The sequence below is a fragment of the Pavona decussata genome, unplaced genomic scaffold, assembly GCF_977016875.1.
Source record: "Pavona decussata unplaced genomic scaffold, jaPavDecu1.1 SCAFFOLD_190, whole genome shotgun sequence".
Lineage (NCBI taxonomy): Eukaryota > Metazoa > Cnidaria > Anthozoa > Scleractinia > Agariciidae > Pavona > Pavona decussata.
The window spans coordinates 2465686-2486147 of NW_028145599.1; the positions used below are offsets into that span (position 1 = coordinate 2465686).

At 36.8% G+C, this 20462-nt stretch overlaps 2 protein-coding genes across 2 annotated transcripts in view; both read left to right on the plus strand.

Annotated features, from left to right (window-relative positions):
- The window catches only part of LOC146462342 (uncharacterized), a 52719-nt gene extending 45297 nt beyond the window's left edge, over positions 1-7422 (plus strand). The window contains exons 5-7 of the mRNA XM_085085887.1: positions 4173-4262; positions 4517-4553; positions 5948-7422. Coding sequence (XP_084942013.1) covers positions 4173-4262; positions 4517-4553; positions 5948-7023 — 1203 coding nt within the window. The 3' untranslated portion in view covers positions 7024-7422. The remainder of the gene's footprint in view (positions 1-4172; positions 4263-4516; positions 4554-5947) is intronic.
- Positions 7423-18772: 11350 nt separating this feature from the next.
- Positions 18773-20462, plus strand: part of LOC146462344 (thrombospondin-type laminin G domain and EAR repeat-containing protein-like) — a 45060-nt gene continuing 43370 nt past the window's right edge. The window contains exons 1-2 of the mRNA XM_085085905.1: positions 18773-20127; positions 20208-20261. Of these exons, the coding sequence (XP_084942031.1) occupies positions 20053-20127; positions 20208-20261 (129 nt within the window). The 5' untranslated portion in view covers positions 18773-20052. The remainder of the gene's footprint in view (positions 20128-20207; positions 20262-20462) is intronic.

The window sequence follows — 20462 nt, forward strand, 5'->3', positions numbered from 1 at the left end:
TGAAGATATTTTCCAATGGCTTCATCAGGCGTCTGTTTTGGCAATTGATTAAAGGACTCAAATACGCGCTCGGAATCACTGCAAAACTCCACCTCGATCTGTGCCTGGTCAGCCTCAAATCTGGCCTTAAACAGCTCCTTTTCCTTGTCTAGACGCTGCCTCTCGTGCTCTAACTGTTGCAGACGACTTAGGAGCCCCAGTTCCTCTTCAACTTTCTTCACTTGAAGTCTGGCCTTCGCAAGCTTTACCTTGGACGACTGCGAAGCTTTGCTAACTCTCGAGCTACCACGTGAATCCCCGGTGAAAGAACGGGTAACCCAAACTGAATCGTCATCTGGAAACGTATCATGCGGAATATCGCGTGAACTCTGTGGTGCTGCATCTCGAGGGATCTCGAGAGAAGGGCGTGGGATACCCTCGCGTGAGTATCCCTCGCGAGGACTCTCGCACGAAGAAGGGTGTGGCTGATTTCCCACGAACACACTGTCACGAGGAACCACGCGTGGGCCCTCGCGCGGAGCGGGATCCAATTCGGGACGTGAAGTTGCCGATTCGCACGACTGACTAAACCACCGAGCAAATTCCTCGTCAAAAAGGCCATTCGTTTCTATTTCACGCATATGATCTTGCAACGCCCGTTCGTGTTCGTCTGAAACTGTCAATAACTGTAACAAATCTTTTGCCTTCGCGTTATACCTCATAAATAAACCGTCCAGCGTACATTTCTTGTCTAAAACTTCCACAAGACTTCCACTATTCGAAAACAACCACTCCAATTCTTTGTATGACCTCGTTAAGTGACCTCTGTAGGCTGATAACGATCGTCTAAGTTGATTAATCTGACCCTCATCCAACAACGCGCAACTCGACGTTCGCCGCGTAAATCCTGACCCGCCTTCTGCCATAATGGAACTTGATTCAGCAAGGAAGGGAAACTCCGCTAATAATCCATCGTAACGATAAGAACCATGTAGCCGCTGCTAATTACACTCAGCTCTACTTTAACACTTTATTTGATATCTTCACCATTGCAAACTCATCCCGACGGTAAACAAATCCGTACCAGAACGGTTCTTGAAATACAAAGATTAAATAAAAGATGTTAAAAATAATACTACAAGTAAACGACATGGAATAAGCAACTGAGAAACAATAGAAAACGAACGACTAACACAAGAACGTACCTTATCGGTGATTCTACAGAAAATTAACCAAGACGGGAAGAACGGCGAGACACAACTATACAAAACTGAAAATGATGCGCACACTGAAAACTTATGCAAAGAAAACTGGCTTAAAAAAGGTAAAAGGAGTGACAGAAAGGCTATTTACATACATAATGATCTATAAAGGTGTGGGGGCAAAAGGTATGAAAGATGTTACACACACAAATAAAACAAAAGTAGGTAAAAAAATTAGCCGCGCAGAAAAAGCTATAACTCGCTGTAACAGGTAGTTTTCAAGACAATTAGGGATGATTCTCAGTGAAGTAAAAGGATACGATGACATCACAATTTTCTACTCAGCCCAACTCTCCTTGTAGTTCACGGACATTTTTGTATTGTGTGATGGAGGAAAACCGAATGTGGAAATTACGCTTGAAATAATTGAGCTTACCATTGGAATTACTTGTACTTAAAATTTGGCATGGGTATAGTACTTTCTTCCTTAATACTTTTGAATGCTGTTGGAAAAAAGGAAACTAGGTATAAAGATAAAATTTTGAATTACAGTCTGTAGCACTTTAATATTATATAATTATTAAACCTTTCAAGACTGAAACATTCAGCTCATACTTGTGTGTACAAATAATTGATGATTTTTTCATGACCCTTATTTATAACACAGGAAAAGATGGCCGTGATGGACAGGATGGCAGAGCTGGAGCAAAGGTTAATTGGTTTTTTTCTTCTTCTTGCTTTTGTTGATGTTAGTAGAATTTAGTTTTTACCTTTTTTCCTCATTTGTCAGGGAGACAAAGGTGAAGTAGGGATGCGGGGACTGGATGGTAATCCTGGTATTAAGGTACATGTACTCATTATTGTTTTGTATTTTATTGCACATGTAAAGATGACTTTTGTCTATGATTACTATCCTGCATTGAGTGAAGAAATCACTTCTTTCCACAAGTCATCATTCGAATATTTTAGGTTCTCAATTAATTTGAGTTCTGTCTCAATTATGGACAAAGATCAAGAGAATGTTCCCAGGATTGTAATATGGTTAGTCCCCTGTGCAGATGCTCCTTGGGCTAGTCACGTAATATCACAGGGGATGATTGCAATAATTGACAAACCTGAAGACAATATGCTATAACACAGTTGAAAGTGTTTTAGGGTGCATTCAATTGACCCTACTCCAGAATAGGAATACATGCAATGATGGCAGTAACTCCCTCATAACAGGTTTTTTGAGTTACTGAGTACAAAATGGCTTTTAAATTAATTATCATACATCAGCGAAAGTTTGCCCAAATCTCCTCCCAAATTTACTCAATAAGAGAAATGTAACAGCTATCCACTTTAATTCTTATTCCAGAATACAGTCAATGGAACACAACCAGTTGTTCCAGGAGTAACTAGGAGAACATCTGTTCTTTTAATAGTTATAATTTAGTAATTACATGTATTTTTCTTTTCATTTTTCAGGGAGAGAAAGGTGAAGTGGGGTTGCAAGGAAGGGATGGGAGCGCATTTTTATTTTGCCTTTAATATTTAAAAGAAAAATTTTAACTTCGATGAAATTCTTTATAATTTTACAGTAAGGTGTCTTTGTTGTCATCTTCTCCTTCCAGTTCCTTTGAAAGTAAAACAGAGGAAAATTAGCCCCGTTGGTTTTGAGCGTTGTGCATATGACTTCGCTTTCCAGGAGTTTCAGCTTGTCCACCCCTTTTCCTCACTCCTGGCCATTTGCGAATCGAATAATGGCAGTAAGCGAAAACCAAAAACTATTTTAAAATAATTCCCATGTGAATTTGAAAATAAAAATTGGCATCATGGTACCTATTTAGCACTTGCTTATTTCAAAATCTGAATAGAACAGGATATGCAAAATTTTTGTTGTTGTAGCACTTTAAACGTTATTGAAGCATTTTGAAAATACTGGTAGAGTATTCCACATAATTTAGTTAATGAAGAGGCTTGAGTTGAACTACAGTTCATACTGGCTGATTACAAATAACATACATGTAATAAAGTTGCACATTTAGCTTTTTTTGTCAAATAAAAAAGAACTTAGCTTATTATTTTCTTTAAAATGAAAGGGACGTACACAAAAGAGCCTGTACATATGGTTGAAGGATTTCTCATGTTTACTTGACCATGAAAAATAAAGCTAATGTCTTGTTTTATTTAACATTGGGCTCTCCAGGCAAAAGTAGGAGGGCCAGGCAAATTTTGGGGTACTAAATGTTTCATATGAATTTTTCATCGCCATGTAGCTTTCAGGGGTATATCTCTGGTTCATTTTGCTCTCTGTGGTTTAATTATTTTTCTGCGTCTTATAAAGCTATGCAGGAATACATGTAGTTTTTGCTGTTTACGAATACAACTCCTCCAAAATATACAATCATGGTCCATGTGTAAGAACTTCACAGTTCTAACAATGAAACCATCAGGCTTTAAAACCAGGTTTGTCCAGTTAAATGACTGCTACCTAGTTTTAATAGCACTGGCCTTCGCTCATATTTGCATATGCAATATGTGATATGCGATTAAATAAACTTACTTACTTACGGTAATTACTTACATGGACTTACATACTTACTTATAAACTTTAAGGTAAAAACCCTAATGACTCAATAGTGCCATTGATAGATTGGCTTTCCGTAAAGAAAGATGAACGATGAATGAACGCCAAAATAACCACTTTAACTGATCACAACATATTTAAAAATGTGCACAAAACAAAGAATAAAGTGATCAGAACTCAAAGCAAATTCACCTTAACACAGTGCAGGCCAAGTGCAGGGAAACACATGTGAGCGTGTATCAAGTAGGTTCTTTTTGATTTCTAATTGGTTGATAAAGTGGCTCATTTTTTAACCAATCTCATATTACAGTAAAGTACAATAAAAGTAATTAAAAGCAATTGTCAACTACTTTTGACATTCAACTGAAAATACTATAAATGGTAATTAATTTTATTGATAATTATTTTTTCTGTTTACTGAGGGCGAGAAAGGATCTCCTGGAGACAAAGGATCACAAGGAGAAAAAGGACAACCAGGGCAGAAAGGAATGCTGGGAACATGTGATGCAAAGGTGGTGACATGTTTACCCTTCTTTGTTCATCATTCAGTATATAAACAAGTGTAAGGGAAATTTAGTTGGCCTTTACTGTAATAATGTTTTCTTGCTTTGAGTATACTACTCTTCGACTTAATTGAAGCTTTAGCTAATATGCTGTTCGGTATAACAATCCATTTTTTCTGCTCAACTACATTAAAGCTTTAGCTATTTGCTGTTGATGATATGTAGTATAACAAGCTATTTTTTCCCTACTTTGTGCATCTCAGGGTTCATCTTCCAGTAAATCAGCTTGCTGTGCAGCTGGTAAGAACATTTATCTCTTACATTACGTTTACAATCCTATTATAACTTTGAAAACGTTGGTGGCTCTCTCAGACCTTTTTACGCAGTTTCATTGTTCTTAAACATATCAAACAGTTGTTTTCACATTTGTTTTCTTTCTTGAAAAATTCTAGAACTTTACTTGTTGAAGCTTTATTCTGGATTTAATCAACGCTTGTTTATGATATTTTGACATTGGAATTCAGGTCAATTCCATTTCCCACTTCGGATTTCTTTTAGTTAGCTTTGATTTATAAATTTGGGAAACTGACTTGTTTCTAATAGGTTCCGATTCCTGCTGCGAGAACTCAGGTCTCTCTGTTCCGGGACTGCCTGTGACGGTCACTGACTCAATAATACGATATCCACTGGGTTCGCATAGGTCATGGAAAATCTGGAAAGTCGTGGTTTTTAATTGTTGGCCATGGAAAGTCATTTTGGACAAAAATTAAACAAAAGGGAACCAGAAACACACTTTCACTCAGTAGAAATACCTTATTATAGGAAATTGACGCGAAATTTTAAAAATTCGCGTTAATTTTGTTAATGTTAATTTTCGCGTCTTTTATTAAGTGGTGCATTAATATCCAAGAGCTTAATTTCCACTATTTTCGCACCAAATTCTCAATACACTTCAGAAAGGAAAAAGCACTGTTTTATTAAAGTGGACATCCCCGGTATGATGGACACTGTGAAGAACGCTCGAAATGCTCAGATTCTGTGGATTAACCCCAACGTTTAGGAGCAATTCCACGAACATTGTTTGCATTTCAGATTTTTACACTAAGTGTTAAAAGAAATTTGTTCCTGTTGTCTCAACAAATTCTGTTTTTTTTTTTTTTGTGGCAGTCGCGTTAATTTCCCTTATTTTGAAACATTATCTCCTCTTTCGCGTTAATTTCCTTTATTGGAAAGTAATTTTTCCTGCAATTCTCATTAATTTAAGTCGCGTTCATTTCCAATACCTTAATCAACGCGAGCGTTAATTTCCTATAATAAGTTAAACACTGCCCTTTTTGACGCTGTAAAATTCAAACCCTTTATCATGGAAAACCTCAGTGCAAAGGTCATGGAAAGTCATGCGTTTTTAAAGCCCAAAAGAGTACGAATCCTAGATATCTTTCTCACGTATACCATCACATTAATTCCAGCATTACGCATACGTTTGACGCACTTCTGCAAATTTTATGCCTCGTTATACAGGTAGTTTTATTGGCCACAATCATATAATGCCACATTTTTACATTGTTACAATGAACAAAGGAGTCTTGAAACAAACAGAGGGAAGACAGGCGTCTTAATGAAGTGATGTAATTATTGCAATGTAATGTAAAATCCCTGAAACTTAATGATACAACCTTTTCTTTCCTTTTAAGAATGCTCCACAGGTTTTCACTTCTTTGAAAAACTTCAGGACCTACCAACCCGAGGAGCAACAGATGTGGAACATTTCACCATTGATGGAAGGCTGTTTCTTGCTTTTGCCAACTACCATGGCGACATAAGAAAGTACAAGACAAGCTCCATAATCTACAAGATGGACGAATCAACTGGAAAATTTATTTTGTACCAGACCCTGAAAACAAGAGGCGTGTATGGTCTTGAGTACTTTTCAATCGCTGGTAAACATTTCCTCGCTGTGGCCAGTCATTACGATGGAACCTACCTACTGGACTCGGTTATTTACCAGTGGAATGGAAAGCTGTTTGTTGTCTTTCAGAGAATATCTACAAAAGGAGCAGGCCACTTCACGTTTTTCATTGTAAATAGTGAAAAATACCTCGCAGTGGCAAACTACAATGATGGAAGAACCCAGTCCACAAAATCAGTCATCTACAAATGGAGCAGCGGCAAGTTTAACAAGTTTCAGGAGATAGCAACTGAAGGAGCCATAGGATGCACGGCGTTTCTAATAAAGAATGACACTTTCATCGCTTTTGCAAACCATTACAACCCCCAGCAGAAGTATTCTGTTCAGTCCACTGTGTTCAAGTGGTCAGGAGGACACTTTGTTAAACAGCAGTCTTTTCAGACTTATGGAGCATTCGATGTGAAGTCCTTTAACATCAATGGTCACCCATTCCTCGTCTTTGCCAATTATCACTCTGGAAGCAGCCACAACACCAACTCGTTCATTTACAAGTGGAATGGTAACAAGTTCGTTCTGTTTCAGTCCATTTCTACTCGTGGAGCCCTCGCTTGGCATCCGTTTGTGATCAGCGGTCAAACGTACCTGGGTGTGGCCAATCACTACGATTCCAGTCAGAAACACAACACACAGTCAGTTGTGTACCAGGCCTCTGGAGCGCGGTTCATTAAGTACCAAGAGATTCCAACATACGGAGCGTTTGGTATAACGTCATTTGAGTACAAAGGTCATACTTACTTGGCAGTGGCAAATTATTACAGCAAGAAACACAACATAAACAGCGCCCTGTACAAGTGGGTGTAGAGCCAAGAACGAAAGATCTGGATCCAAGCTTAAAATAACTTATGATTAGCAGTAGAATGAAAGCTTTTTGTTTCCTGACTTATAATACACAACAGGGAAGGATTTGTTTATTTTGCAATGATGAATCAGTTTGGGAAAAAGTTGTTAATGGAACAATAAAGATAATACATAGTATTCTTGATAGGCAATCGCATAAAGTCCAAGGAATAGTGGAGATACAAAATCAGATTCGGTTAATAAGTGCTCGCCTAGTTTTGATGCAGAATTACTTTCTAGAATTAACATTAAAGCTGTGTTTGGATCATAAAACACTTGTCTACAGTTTATCACCTGAATTTTGCGTGGAAACTCAGTTCAAGAGTTTGAGTCAATCGAAAACAACAACATAAAAAACAAAAACAGCCTTAAGTAAAAACACTACCCTGACTTGGTGCCGGTGAGATGATAAGAAACTTTGACCGGAAACCGGTAGTAGCTAGGGTAAAGAAACACATAAATGTCAAATATTTCATCGTTGTGCTTACGATTTCCGTCAGTGTTTGATTGGACTCTGTCACCGTTATGGCCGGATGTTGCGGGAAAAAAAATAGCCTCGCTCGCGGACGAAATAAGGAGGGTTGCGGAAAAGGAACACGGTCAGAGGAAAAATAGCGCAACTTTTGGAATAATAGGGCGGATGACGGGAAAAAATATTCATAACACAGCTTTCCATTTCCGAGGCATGATGTCGTAAAACGTAAATGACTGTTTCTTGGTTTGTTGCGTAGATTAACGATGCAGAGAATGTCTAACAGCTTTTGAATTAAGCAGTGGTAAAGGGAACGAAAAAGTGAGAAACCGATATATAGTCTCAGAAAAAATCGGACCGCGAAAATTCTTGCCTCTTGGATTCTTTACTATCACCTCTATCAAAGTTATTAGGCGGTCGGAACTGAATCCTGATAAATCGTCTGCACTTAGGGAGGGTAGGGTGGAAGGGGACGCATTTACGTGGCCATTTCAGCTGTGTTTTCGCAAGGCGGTGCACGCAATTTAAGGCTTTGTAGTTGTCTTGCTGCCCGAGATTGACAAGATTGTAGTGTATTGACTACAGTAAAATCGTGAATCGTTTTGAGACTCTTTTTTTTCTTGTAGATTCAGAGCGATTTAGAACCTGTTCACTTTGATTCTGACCTCCTTAATCTTGAACTTACGAAACAGAAGACGGCACCAACCTTTTCTTCTTAAGAACATAGGGAAGAGTAGCCAAGTTGAAACCAGGAATTAAGAAAATTTAGCTGTCACGCTAGCTGATCACGCAAGAACAATTTGCCTTAACCTAAAATCGTTCAACATTCATTATTAGGGGTGGGGTGGGTTAGACAAGGTTCCCTGAGATCGAGGTTGCTCAGAACGGCGCTCCAGACAGATCAGTGCTCCCACACACGTACACTGTGAAATATTTCGGTCAAGTTTTCAAAATTTTGTAAGAGGTTACTGTCCTTTTCAATCGTCAACTCTGTGGCTAAAATATTTTAGGGAAAACTTACAAAGATTTTAGTCATTCCGTGGATCGGGATGCCTTCGCTGAAAAACATCAGTTTTCTTGTTCATTTAGTTTCACCAAAAAATGTCTTAAGCCTCTGCTATTATTTTCCAATCACACATTAGTAACTCGGTGCGAGTAAGCCGGCGATGCCAGAAGGCGAAGAAGTTACTTCCTTGAAAATGATGTGTGATTCTTTCAGTTACACAGGCATTTTCGGAAAATGAAATCCGAGTCGTACCAACAGGATGTCGAACCACAGTATAACCTTCCGATCACTGGTTTGGATGCTCTACCACTGAGCTACAGGAGACTCGTGAGAGCTAAGGCCATTAAACTAGGTTCATGGGACAAACATCCTGCATAGCTCTGATTTGAATGTTGATGTGTGGCATATATATGCACAATGGGATAAATGTGATGGTATATTTTAAGGCTGGTGAATACATGAGAATGATGCATGGGTGATTCAGTCAGTGACACAGGTATACTTAGGAAAAGAAAATCCAAGTTCGCCAAACAGGAGTCGAACCAATCACCTTTGGATTACTAGCTCGGAATTACTACTTTGTCCATTGTTTTAAACTTTGAATATTTTTAATAAACTTTGACCAGTTAAAATTCCCGTTGAACCAGAAACAATTAATTTTATTTGGCTTCTGTTTTAATTAACGAAAATGGTCTTTGAAATAACTGAGTCTGAAAGTCTTCTATAGTACAGCAGCCTGACTAGAGAGAGCCGGCAAATATCCAGTCACGAGAATTTAGGAATGATTGATCTGTCCCCATCCCAATTCGTTAACAGGACATTAAAATGATCCTTATCAAAATACACCTGATATGTTTCAATTTCTATCTTTAAAGGAAACTCTAATGTTTCAGAGTTTTATCTACGGAGTGCTGCATAAGCGTTTTAGATACCATTAGAATTATTAGTAGAACTATCAAAATTCTACTTGGAAAACATACTGGAGTGAGCTTTGGACACATCACGAAAGAGAAAAAAATTGGCATGAATATCATTGTGTGTCAGACGTCTTGCATGAGTGCCTCAAATATCAGTTTAAACCATGACAAAATAACTGAGAGAAAATATCACTTTCCTAGGAACTGGTGTTTTTGTGCAGATAGTTAGGGCGAAAATAGCCATTTTTTAGCCAAAGTACATCTGTTTCTTGCCCGTCAGTAGTGGCACACAAATATGACGTCAACACTTATCATATCAGACAATTTTGTTTTGACAGTGGTAAATAAGCATAGCAAAATGACTCAAACATCGTAAACAAAAGGTATTCTGTCTCGTATTTTCGTGTTCCTAATATGATGAAAAAAACAATGAAGGTTAAGAGCAACACTTTTTTTAACTTTACACTACCTTTTTTTTTATCTCTGAGTTCCTGTGTGAAAATGTTACGCTCGTTTTTCTTGTTGGCTTTGGCCGTTGCATTCCCATACAAATCCTTATAATTCAACGGTTATCTTATATTTAGCTAATTTGGTTGCCTGTACTCTTGAGCGACACCAAACTTTCCTCAGTCAAATCACTATAGTTGGACGCTGTCGTAAGCGACCACCTCTCGTAGGCGACCGCCACCACCTTTTTGCAATTTTCGATGCTTCTTTTTCCGAACCGGTGTTTATTATTTAGTGTAGACGCGTTAAAAATAGTAATAATTAAAGTTTGTTTTGACACATAACACCACCAAATTATATTCGTTTCATCAACTGGTGATAGCTCATACATTTCTTGACATAATTTAATTAAAGAGTTATTTCATGTTCATTTGCACATTAATAAATTGGGAGTTTCAAAGAAGTCATTCCTTCAAATGCTTGAATTTTTCAGAATCCAAATCACCGCTCAACAAACAAACAAATGAACCCATAGTTGGCAACCCATTGTAAAAAACTGTCATGGTATTGTTCGTAAGTAATAAAGGTTTGGTTAGTAGGTCCAGGAATGCAACTCTGTTGGTACCAGCCAAAGCGCGGTGCCTACCTACGCTTGGTGACCGAGCCTTTCAGTCGGCTGCTCCGAAACTATGGAAAAGTCTTCCGGCGGAGATCAGGAACATTCAGATGCTCACACCTTTTAAACAAGCTATTAAAACATACTTTTTTAAGATAGCTTTTAATTGATTTACTTATACATTTTTATGATGGCTTTTAACCGATTTATTAATTTGATCTTATTGCTGTTATGCGCATATGAAAATATTTCTATTGTATAGGCGCAATATAAGTTTTATATTTATTATTTATTATAGATAAACTGTGATCACACACTGTGCACTTTCCTCACTTTCCAAGTTAGCGGTTGCAGCGAAACTGAAAAATCAAATATAATTAACAAATCATTTTACTTTCACAACCAGTAGAAGCTGATTCCTGAGTGACTAATTTCTAATTTCTTTTTGGGCAATTCAATTCAATTCAATTCTATTTTCACACGTACAACGAGATTTAATACAATACATAAAAAAAACAATAAACATTTTTATTACACCAATTTTGAAATCACTGGTGATCCCTGCAATCAGATTGGCTCTCAACAGTGCGATTTATTCCCAAATTGCACCATTTTTTGCTCTAAATCGCATCGTTTCTTTAGCCCATCAAAATGGAAATGAAGTAACAAAAAAAGAATATTAATATTGACAATGATACTCTGTGATTTCAAAATAGGTGTAATAAAGTGGTAATTGAACTTTGTGTCCTGCAATTTTGGTCTGAAATCATACTTGTGATTTCAAATCAAACTCGTGCTGCGCGCTCGTTCTATTTTGAAATCACGCGTATGATTTCAGACCAAATTGCACTCCACTCAGTTCAATTACCATTATATATTACAAGGAGAATTCAAAAGAATTAGGATAAATTTGTTTGGTTTAGTGTGAGCAGTGCCCAAAGGAGCATGCTGCTTTCGAGTTGGGCACTGCTTACGATGGAAGAGAAAATTATTTCGGTGGAAGAGAAAATTATTTGGGAAGGTTTGAAAAAGAAAAAGAAAAAGAACGTGCTTAGCGAACGGATGACGGTGAAGAACTCTACATTACTTTTGGTTTATAAGCAAATTTTTCCTGTATTTGGTTTTAAACGAAGAAGCGGAGTTTGACTAGTTTCTGACTAATTTCTGAGTGGAATGCCTGTAAACTAGCTTTGGATAGCTAAGTGCATTTCCACTATAAACAAAGCATTTATTGTTATTATTTACAAGTGAATTTGCATAAATATTGGATGCGCGTGATGCAACCAACTCATGAACTTCCATGGGTTTTCTGCAAGCAATCTCGTCCTTAGAGGGTGACGCCCGACCGAGGCCCCGATTTTTGATGGTAACCAAAATTATTCCCGCCTCTGAATTTTGATTGGCAATATCTATGAAAATATTTTCGTTACTTGCTTAGCTTGAGATAAAACAAGGGAAGGTAACTTTTCCCGTTATCATCAAATTATCCCTTTCCATTTATTTTGGCGCAGAACGTTTGAAAACTAAAGCGTGGAGATCGATTAAATCGCAACTGAAAATATCTTTTCCGCATTATAAACAATTAATCCAATAATAATAATAATAATAATAATAATAATAATAATAATAATAATAATAATAATAATAATAATAATAATAATTTCCCATTTTTATTGTCCCATTTAAAGTTCCAATTTCCCATTTCCCATTCCCCATTCCCCATTCCCCGTTCCCCGTTCCTCGTTCCTCGTTTTAGCAACATCCGGTTAATTATCAATAAAATTTTCAGAACTAATTAAGAAACTTTTTTGAGCGGAACAAGTCAGACTGTTTGTTTGTCGAGTTTGAGCGTAATATTGATCTCTTATGAAGAACAGTTCCGAGTCATAAATTAAACAACAAAGTTTACTCTGGCATTGTCTCAAGATCTTGTCCTCTACTTTTTCTTAAGCCGATTTTTCAAGTCACTTTCAATCGTCGATCCCCTGTGACTGAAACTAAAAGAACTAGCGGCATAAGAAATGTTCGCAGTCTAAGAAGTGCAATAAATTAACAACGCAAGAAATTTTCAGCAGCTTTTCCCGGCTCTTGAAATTGTTTCACCCTCCACAAAATTAAATCCAAGGCTCAGAGAAGCCAACTAAACTCTTGGGGTGAAGTTCTGTGAACGATTTAGTTGCGTTGTTGATATTGCACTCAGCAGGACAAAAATCCACGACAAAATTAATTTAATAGTCAGGCAGCCTTTTTGCCACATCTGTATCGATCATATCCCTTGAATTCTTCCTGAGTAATCGGTCTTGTGTCTTAACTTTCACTTCAACAAATTTTTCTTTACGATTCATCTTAATCTACAATTTTTTGACTTCGTTTTCCTGAAACATTGTTAATTTGACATGCTTGCTCCCTCCCCACCCCACCCCCTTCCCCGTACAAAGATGTAAAAAAAACAAAAAAAAAAAAAGAAAAAAAACAAATGACAGATCATCATACTGGACAAAGTGTTTTCTTATTCGAGGTCACGGTTTCTAAGCTGAAATAGTATAATTTATGGTTGACATTGATCAAAAGTAAAAGGGTTATGTATTTGGCCATTCAGGTGTAAAATACAAAGAATCAAAGAAGATTGCGTTACGTACTTCACTATTGAAAACACTCAGAGTCACCCCCAGGTCGCCCCCCTTCTCTCCACCCTCCCACTCCACCCACCCTCCTTAATTGTTGATGTAAACATCATAAACAACAACTTGATTTTTCACGTTCATCAGTCAAATAAACCAAAGAGCGGAAGTCTTTTTTACTGAGCTACACGTTGAATATTACCAGTTGACTTCTGAGGAGAGAGGATCAAAATGTTTCGCTTTTTCTTCGTGTTGGCGTTAGGAGTTTTCTTGGCTGGTTCTTTAGGAAAAACGCAGAAAAAGTCTGCAAATCAGGTAACGCCTGAGAAATGAGTTGGATATATATAGCTAACAATTTTGGAAGCGGTCAGTGAAGTGGTTTCTTGCACTTTTTGTTTTCAAAAAAACTCTATCATCGTGAATCAAAAACTCGCCTCTAAATTTTGGCGCTGGAACTATTTCTAGAAGGGTATATTCAATTTGAAAAAGCAAAACTTGGGAGGAACTGATTTATCCAGAATTTAGGAAACCAACTCATACGCCGAATCAGAAGCATATATGCTTCTGGCCGAATTATAGTATTCTTTTAACTTAATCCAGTCCCCTGGGCAGGGTAGCACTTTGCGCCCTTCCGCTCACCTCCTTCCCACAAAATGCGCTGCCCAGTCTCCACGCATTGTAGAAATGCCTGGCTATAAAGAATTTGTGCTGCAAAGGTTTTGAAGAAACTTACGTTTGGTTAATGTTCGTAAGAGAAAAGAATTTGATATTCAGAATACAAGTATAATTCCAGCGATTTTTAGCGAGGATTAGGGGCTGCATGGTGAAAGATTGTTGGTTGATAATTATACTCAGAGCGGGATTTCTTGGGCCAAGTAAGGACTATGTAGGACTGTGCGAATTTTTGTCTTCACCACTGTATGAGGAATTGATTATTTTTGTTCTAGTCGGTGTGGAATTTCGTTATGTTTTAAGTGAGAGAATATTGCATTGCCTTACAATGCAATCAATCTCCCGAATTGCCAAACAAAGTAAACTTGTAATCATAATGGCAGAATCTTATCCATCATTTGGGTGGCATACGTGTACATGCAGTCTTTTATGTTTCTAAATTATAGACTAATGTACCCACAAGCAAGTCAAAAAGCTGTGGAGCTGTTTCTCAAGCCTGTGGCTGTAAAGAAGGTAAGTAAATTGAAAATCTTTATATTGTTATTATGGTGAGTGACCAATCAATTCCCCTTGATCTGTTACAAGCAGGGCTTGAACAATCGATGAAACCGATGATCGGAAGATCAATCGATCAATCGATGACAATCGATGCCAATTAATCGATTGATATTGATAATCGATGAACAATCGATGCACGGTTTTTTGTGATTATTGATTTCATCGATTATCAAGGCCAATCGATGAGTTAATTGACATCGATGGTCATCGATTGGTTCTCATTTTTGATGCGTTTTATTTTCAGTCAAGATTTACAAAAAGAATCTAAGTCCAAACTGTGGCCTATAGTTCTCTTGTGACCGGTGGTAACTGTGTTTCGGACGGAGGCTGTACATGTTGTGTTGTTGGGTTTTTCCCGCGCAGCTCTAAGTTTCTTGATATGGTCTCTCTCACCCATTTAAAAAGGAAGTATCACGAAAATTTGCTGTCATTTCAAAACCCAATAATCACGGTTTGACTGTCAGCAGAAACAACGAAATAATTGTCAAGTTTGTTAAAAATTATCACCCCAGTGCAATAAAACTGTCGATTAGTGCCTCTGGCCAGAGACAGGGTAGACTGGTTTGGATTGAAACTTGAAAAATATTAGGCTAATGTTTTTCAAGTTCTCGCATTTTTGTTTCCAAAATGTGCTAGAACAGATCAGAAGTAGTTTCTTTCAAGAATTGGGTTGATTTCGTTCCTCTCGTCATTCTAGAATTATTTGGCAGGTGATTGAAGGTCTTATTTCATCATTTTTAACAAAAGATATCAAAATGTTTTTTGGCATGTTTACTTTATGCACCTTTGTTGTGACAAAGAAGTAATAAAATGATTACCGAAGCCTATTCACGTTTATTCTGGTTTATTTTATTACAATTCAGTATAATTACATCACCCACCATTCAGAGGTCACTCGTCTCCAGTCGCATCTGCATACAAACAATCTGGTGAACGAATTCAAATCTGAAACATTTGTGCGTACTGCGAGCGCGTATACGTACATGCTGGAACGTGTGGAATACCGAATTTTTTTTAACACCAATCGATGACAATCGATGAGTTGCGACCACTTTTGTGTGATTATCGATTGGTCATCGATTGGCCGATGCCAATCGATGCCAATTAACTAACAAGGCATCGATTGTCATTGATTGATCAATTGATTTTCCGATCATCGGTTTCATCGATTGTTCAAGCCCTGTACAAGTCACTGTTGACCGTTTGATCCCTATTAGGCCCCTTTTTTCAATTTACCATACACGTCTTCATATCCATTGTAAGATATTTTACTTTAAATTTATGCCTCAGTTTTGTAGCAAACTCTCTCAGCTGCAAAGTGACTGAACATTAAAATGACAGAATGTGTTCATTTCTTAGGCAGTGACTAAGTTGTCAGTTATTTTAAGGGGGGTGGGGGGTGGGGAGACGCAATGTTGTAGGATTAAACAATTAGTCTGACGTACCATGAAAGAACACTTCAGTTTGACAGCAAGATGCAATTAATTCAAAATTCAAATCATGGTGCGCAAAGCACAAAGAGTGGAATGGGTCTTTAACATAGCGCTGTTGGAATACTCTCTCCGTTTTGGCAGAATTAAGACATTTGCTCATGACAGAATATTTTAAGAATGTGATTGTTTTATATCCTGTGAACTGTGTCTTTGACACTGTTCCAAATAATGAATAATATTTCCTTTAATTTTTTGCAGGGAAGGATGGAAAAGATGGGCAAAATGGTGTGTATTTAATAACTTCAATAAAAAATGTTATTAAACATAAATACTTAAAGTACATGTAGACTGCATTTACAGCCTGCATCATGTAACCTCAACCTTGTTAAATGTTTCAAGAATCTTCCTGTTTAGAATTGTGCTACACAAATACTAGCTGTAACTATTGGGTAAATAAAGGCTGGTGTTCACTAGCGACGGAGTCTGAGTCAGAGTCGTAAGCGGAGTCGTAAGAGCGCTTATGACCTAGTGAAAATCAAAAATCAGAGTCGTAAGCGGAGTCATAAGCGCGACGGAATCTGAGTCAGAAGAATCAGAACGTTTTCATTTTCTTCCGACTCCGCTTACGCCTCCGTTGCTTACGTTCTGGAATCGGAACGCTGTTTTCACTAGATCAAACATGTAAGCTTAAGCGTTTATATATTAGTAAAATAAATTATCTTGTGATCTCCATTATCAAACAAACAAGCAAACAGTGGCAATTAAACTGTGTTTGTGGATTAAAATTTTAAGAACCAGCTTTACTTGACATATAGATCCCAAGTCTCACAGTGTTTTGCCCTCAATGATGTGTTCTGTAGTTTTCATCTGTCTTTTACTGTAAATAATATTTCCTTTAATTTTTTGCAGGGAAGGATGGAAAAGATGGGCAAAATGGTGTGTATTCAGTAACTTCAAAAAAAAGTGTTAATTAAACATAAATACTTATTATGTACATGTACACGTACAGCTGTATGTAACCTGAGCCTTATTAAATGTTTCAGGAATCTTTTAATTAATTTAGAATTGTGCTGTACAGATTAAACTATTGGGCCATAAATAAATGGCTGCTTTAGTTTTACAGTGGCAGTACATGTACTTTTTGTAACTCAAACCAAAACCGAGTTCCCCTGGATTTCCGTCTTACAGTGCATTGACTATAATTTTACCCATGGTAGCTCGACCCCTTGATAACTCGAATCTTCCGTTAACTCAAAGCATTTTCTATATAATTTTACCCTCAATAACTTGAACCGTGCTTGTCTTTTAAACCTGCAAAGTACTGTATGATCTAAAATGACCTAAAATGATCTAAAATTAATCTAAAATGACCTAAAATGATCTAAAATAATCTTAAATGATTTTATTTTTTTTAAATTTTATAACAAAGACTAGGAAGACTTCTTGTAGTTGTATACTTTTTGTTTATTTCCGACGCGTTTTGTCTGTATCGGAGACTTCTTCAGGGAAATTCCCGATAATTACTGTATCACAACCGCGGCTTTGATTGATGCAAAGTGTCTAGTTTTTCCCCAGCAACGTGGTTTTGATTGGTGCGAAGTTCCAAGTTTCGCTCAGCAACGTGGTTTTGATTGGTATGAAGCAAAGTTCTATGATTCGCCCAGCATTGCGGTTTTGATTGATGCAGCTATTTTACATGGAACTGACACAGAGTTATCTTTTATTCATGTGCTACCCTTGACTTGTTAACTGCGTGTTACTGTATATGCCTTTAATTACATTGTTTACAAAAGCGTTAATTTATCAGTGTTTACACAAGAATTTAGCCTTGTCGTGTGGCTTTTAATGTGCGACCGGAAAACGAACCCCAAAAAAATTGGGCGGTGTCAATATTTTTGGGTCTTTTAGACCGACCAAAAAAAGAGATTCGCTCTAGTGCGGTTTGTTTACGCAACTTTGTCATCGAATCAGCTTACGTGCAACCATCGGCACTTTTCAAGTCTTCTTCGGTATTTCCGGCAGTTCACAGCAGCTTCCTTGTATCCGCCTTTTTGGTTAAAGCACTCAGTTCTGTAATTCTGTAATTTTATCTTGGTTTCACTTCATTTAGATCATTTTAGAATATTTCGGATTTATTTTAGATCATTTTAGGTCATTTTAGATCATTTTAGGTTATTTTAGATCATTTTAGGTCATTTTAGGTGATTTTAGATCATTTTAAGTCATTTTAGGTCATTCCTTGTTTTAGTAACTACGTTTGCACTGCCTCAGGTCCTCCTGCTGCAGCTTCATGTATAAAACAATGCAAGTTTCTAATCAGCTTAAATGTGGGTGTCAATATCATTTTGATTTTCTACTTTCACCGGGAAAGATGGACGCGATGGAGTCAGTGGTGATGTAGTCAAATTTTTTCAAGAATTCAATATATTTTTCTCTTCAAGTACTTTAATGACTGTATAATAATGTTCTTATTTCAATCAAATTGTGGGATATTGAGCACATTATAACTTATTATTGTTGGCACAATTTCTGTATAATATATTTTCCTTTCATCTTACCTTGAGTGTTACAAGCATTCAGGTTGGTCAGATTTTCAGAGATGTCTCACATGTTACTGTGTACATTTATGAAGTTTAAAATATTTGCAAACAAATTAATTGAAGTTTACATCACATATTGGCTAGTTCAGTGGATATGTTGAAAGGCCCAAGCTTAAACCCCAGGAGGTGCATATGTTGTAGGTTAAAATGAATCCCAGGTTAAAATGATTTTAACCTAGGTTGATTAATTGGTATTTTCCTTAACCTTTGTTTCAGATATTAATTACCCAACCCTAACAAAGGAAAATACAAATCAATCTATTTTAACCTGTATTCATTTTAACCTACAACATTTGCTGTTATTTAAAATAGAGCTAACTCAACACTAATCTTGGTAAACTCTCTTACTGCACATGTACACACAACACACAACCACCTTCTAGTGTTAAAAAATAGAAATAAATGAAAGTAAAAATTGGAAACTAACTAAGAAATTATGTTGATGGGGCTTAATATTAGAATCTTAATAAAAAAAATCTGGCCAAAATTCAGGCCTCACTGTCAGTAGTAATTGGTAACATGTACATGTATCTACATGCATATAACTTGTGTGGACAAATTTTTAGACAATCTGGGAACTGACAGACAAACTGTCATCAACCACAAGCTTCCCAATATACATTTTACGTCAGTAATTATTATTTTAAAGAGCTTATAGCTGCCACAAAAATCGAAAATTTATGAAACAAGAATTTTGTGCTTCGGCTGGTAATATTCATACAGTACCTTAAACTGCAAGAAAAGATATAATTCCACCAGCCTGACAAAAGTATACCCTTAATAGGCTACCCAAAAGTAAAGAAAAATGTGTCCACCATTACTCAATCAGCAACTAGTCTTGAGCAGGGAAAGTTTGTGTAGCAACTTCCCTCTCATGACATCATCTTATCATCTTGGCGACATATACAAAAGTGAGAAAAAGTTCGTTCCTTACTTTAAAAGAATATTAAGGCTCTCATTTCAGTTCTAACGAGAGTGGCAGTTTTCAAGATAATGGTGATGAGTCTCAGTGAAGTGAAAGGATACGATGACATCACAATTTTCCACTCAGCCCATTGTACAGTACAGCTGTAGAGTTTACGGAGATTTTTGTATTGTGTGATGAAGGCAAACCAAATGTGGAAATTAAGCTTGAAATAGTTGAGCTTACTATTGAAATTACTTGTACTTAAAATTTGGTTTGGCTAGTACTTTCTTCCTTAATACTTTTGAATGCTGTAAGATAAAAGGAAACTACCGGTAAGATAAAATTTTGAATTACAGTAGCACTTAATAAATATTATATATACGTAATTATTAAAAACTGAATCATTGTATAATGCAATTCGAGGGATTTGATTGGCTTAGCGGCCATGGTATATGAGCCAGTATACCATGGCCGAGAAATGGCGACGATTAAATTTTCTGCTGTTTATTCTTGCACAGCGAAATCAGTAAGATCTAGCAATTTTTCTTGATTGTGTTCAATAAAACAAATTATTATTCTACCCGCGCTTGTTGGATATGAGATGATTATAGCCAACTCGGCGCTACGCGCCTCGTTGGCTATCTATCATCTCATATCTAATGCATGCTCGTAGAATAATTGTTAATTATTAACCTTTCAAGACTGAAACATTCAGCTCATACTTGTGTGTACAGACAAAAATTAATGATTGATGATTTTTTCATGACCCTTATTTATAACACAGGAAAAGATGGACAGGATGGCAGAGCTGGAGCAAAGGTTAATAGTGTTTTTTTTTTCATCTTGCTTTTGTTGATGTTAGAAGAATTTAGTTTTTACCTTTTTTTCTCATTTATCAGGGAGACAAAGGTGAAGTAGGGATGCGGGGACTGGATGGTAATCCTGGTATTAAGGTACATGTACTCATTATTGTTTTGTATTTTATTGCACATGTAAAGATGACTATTGTCTATGATTACTATCCAACATTGAGTGAAGTAATGACATTTTTCCAGATTCAAATATTTAAGGTTCTCAATTAATTTGAGTTCTGTCTCACTTATTGACTTAAAAAATAATGATCAAAACAGACTGTACAAGTCATGTATAAAAAG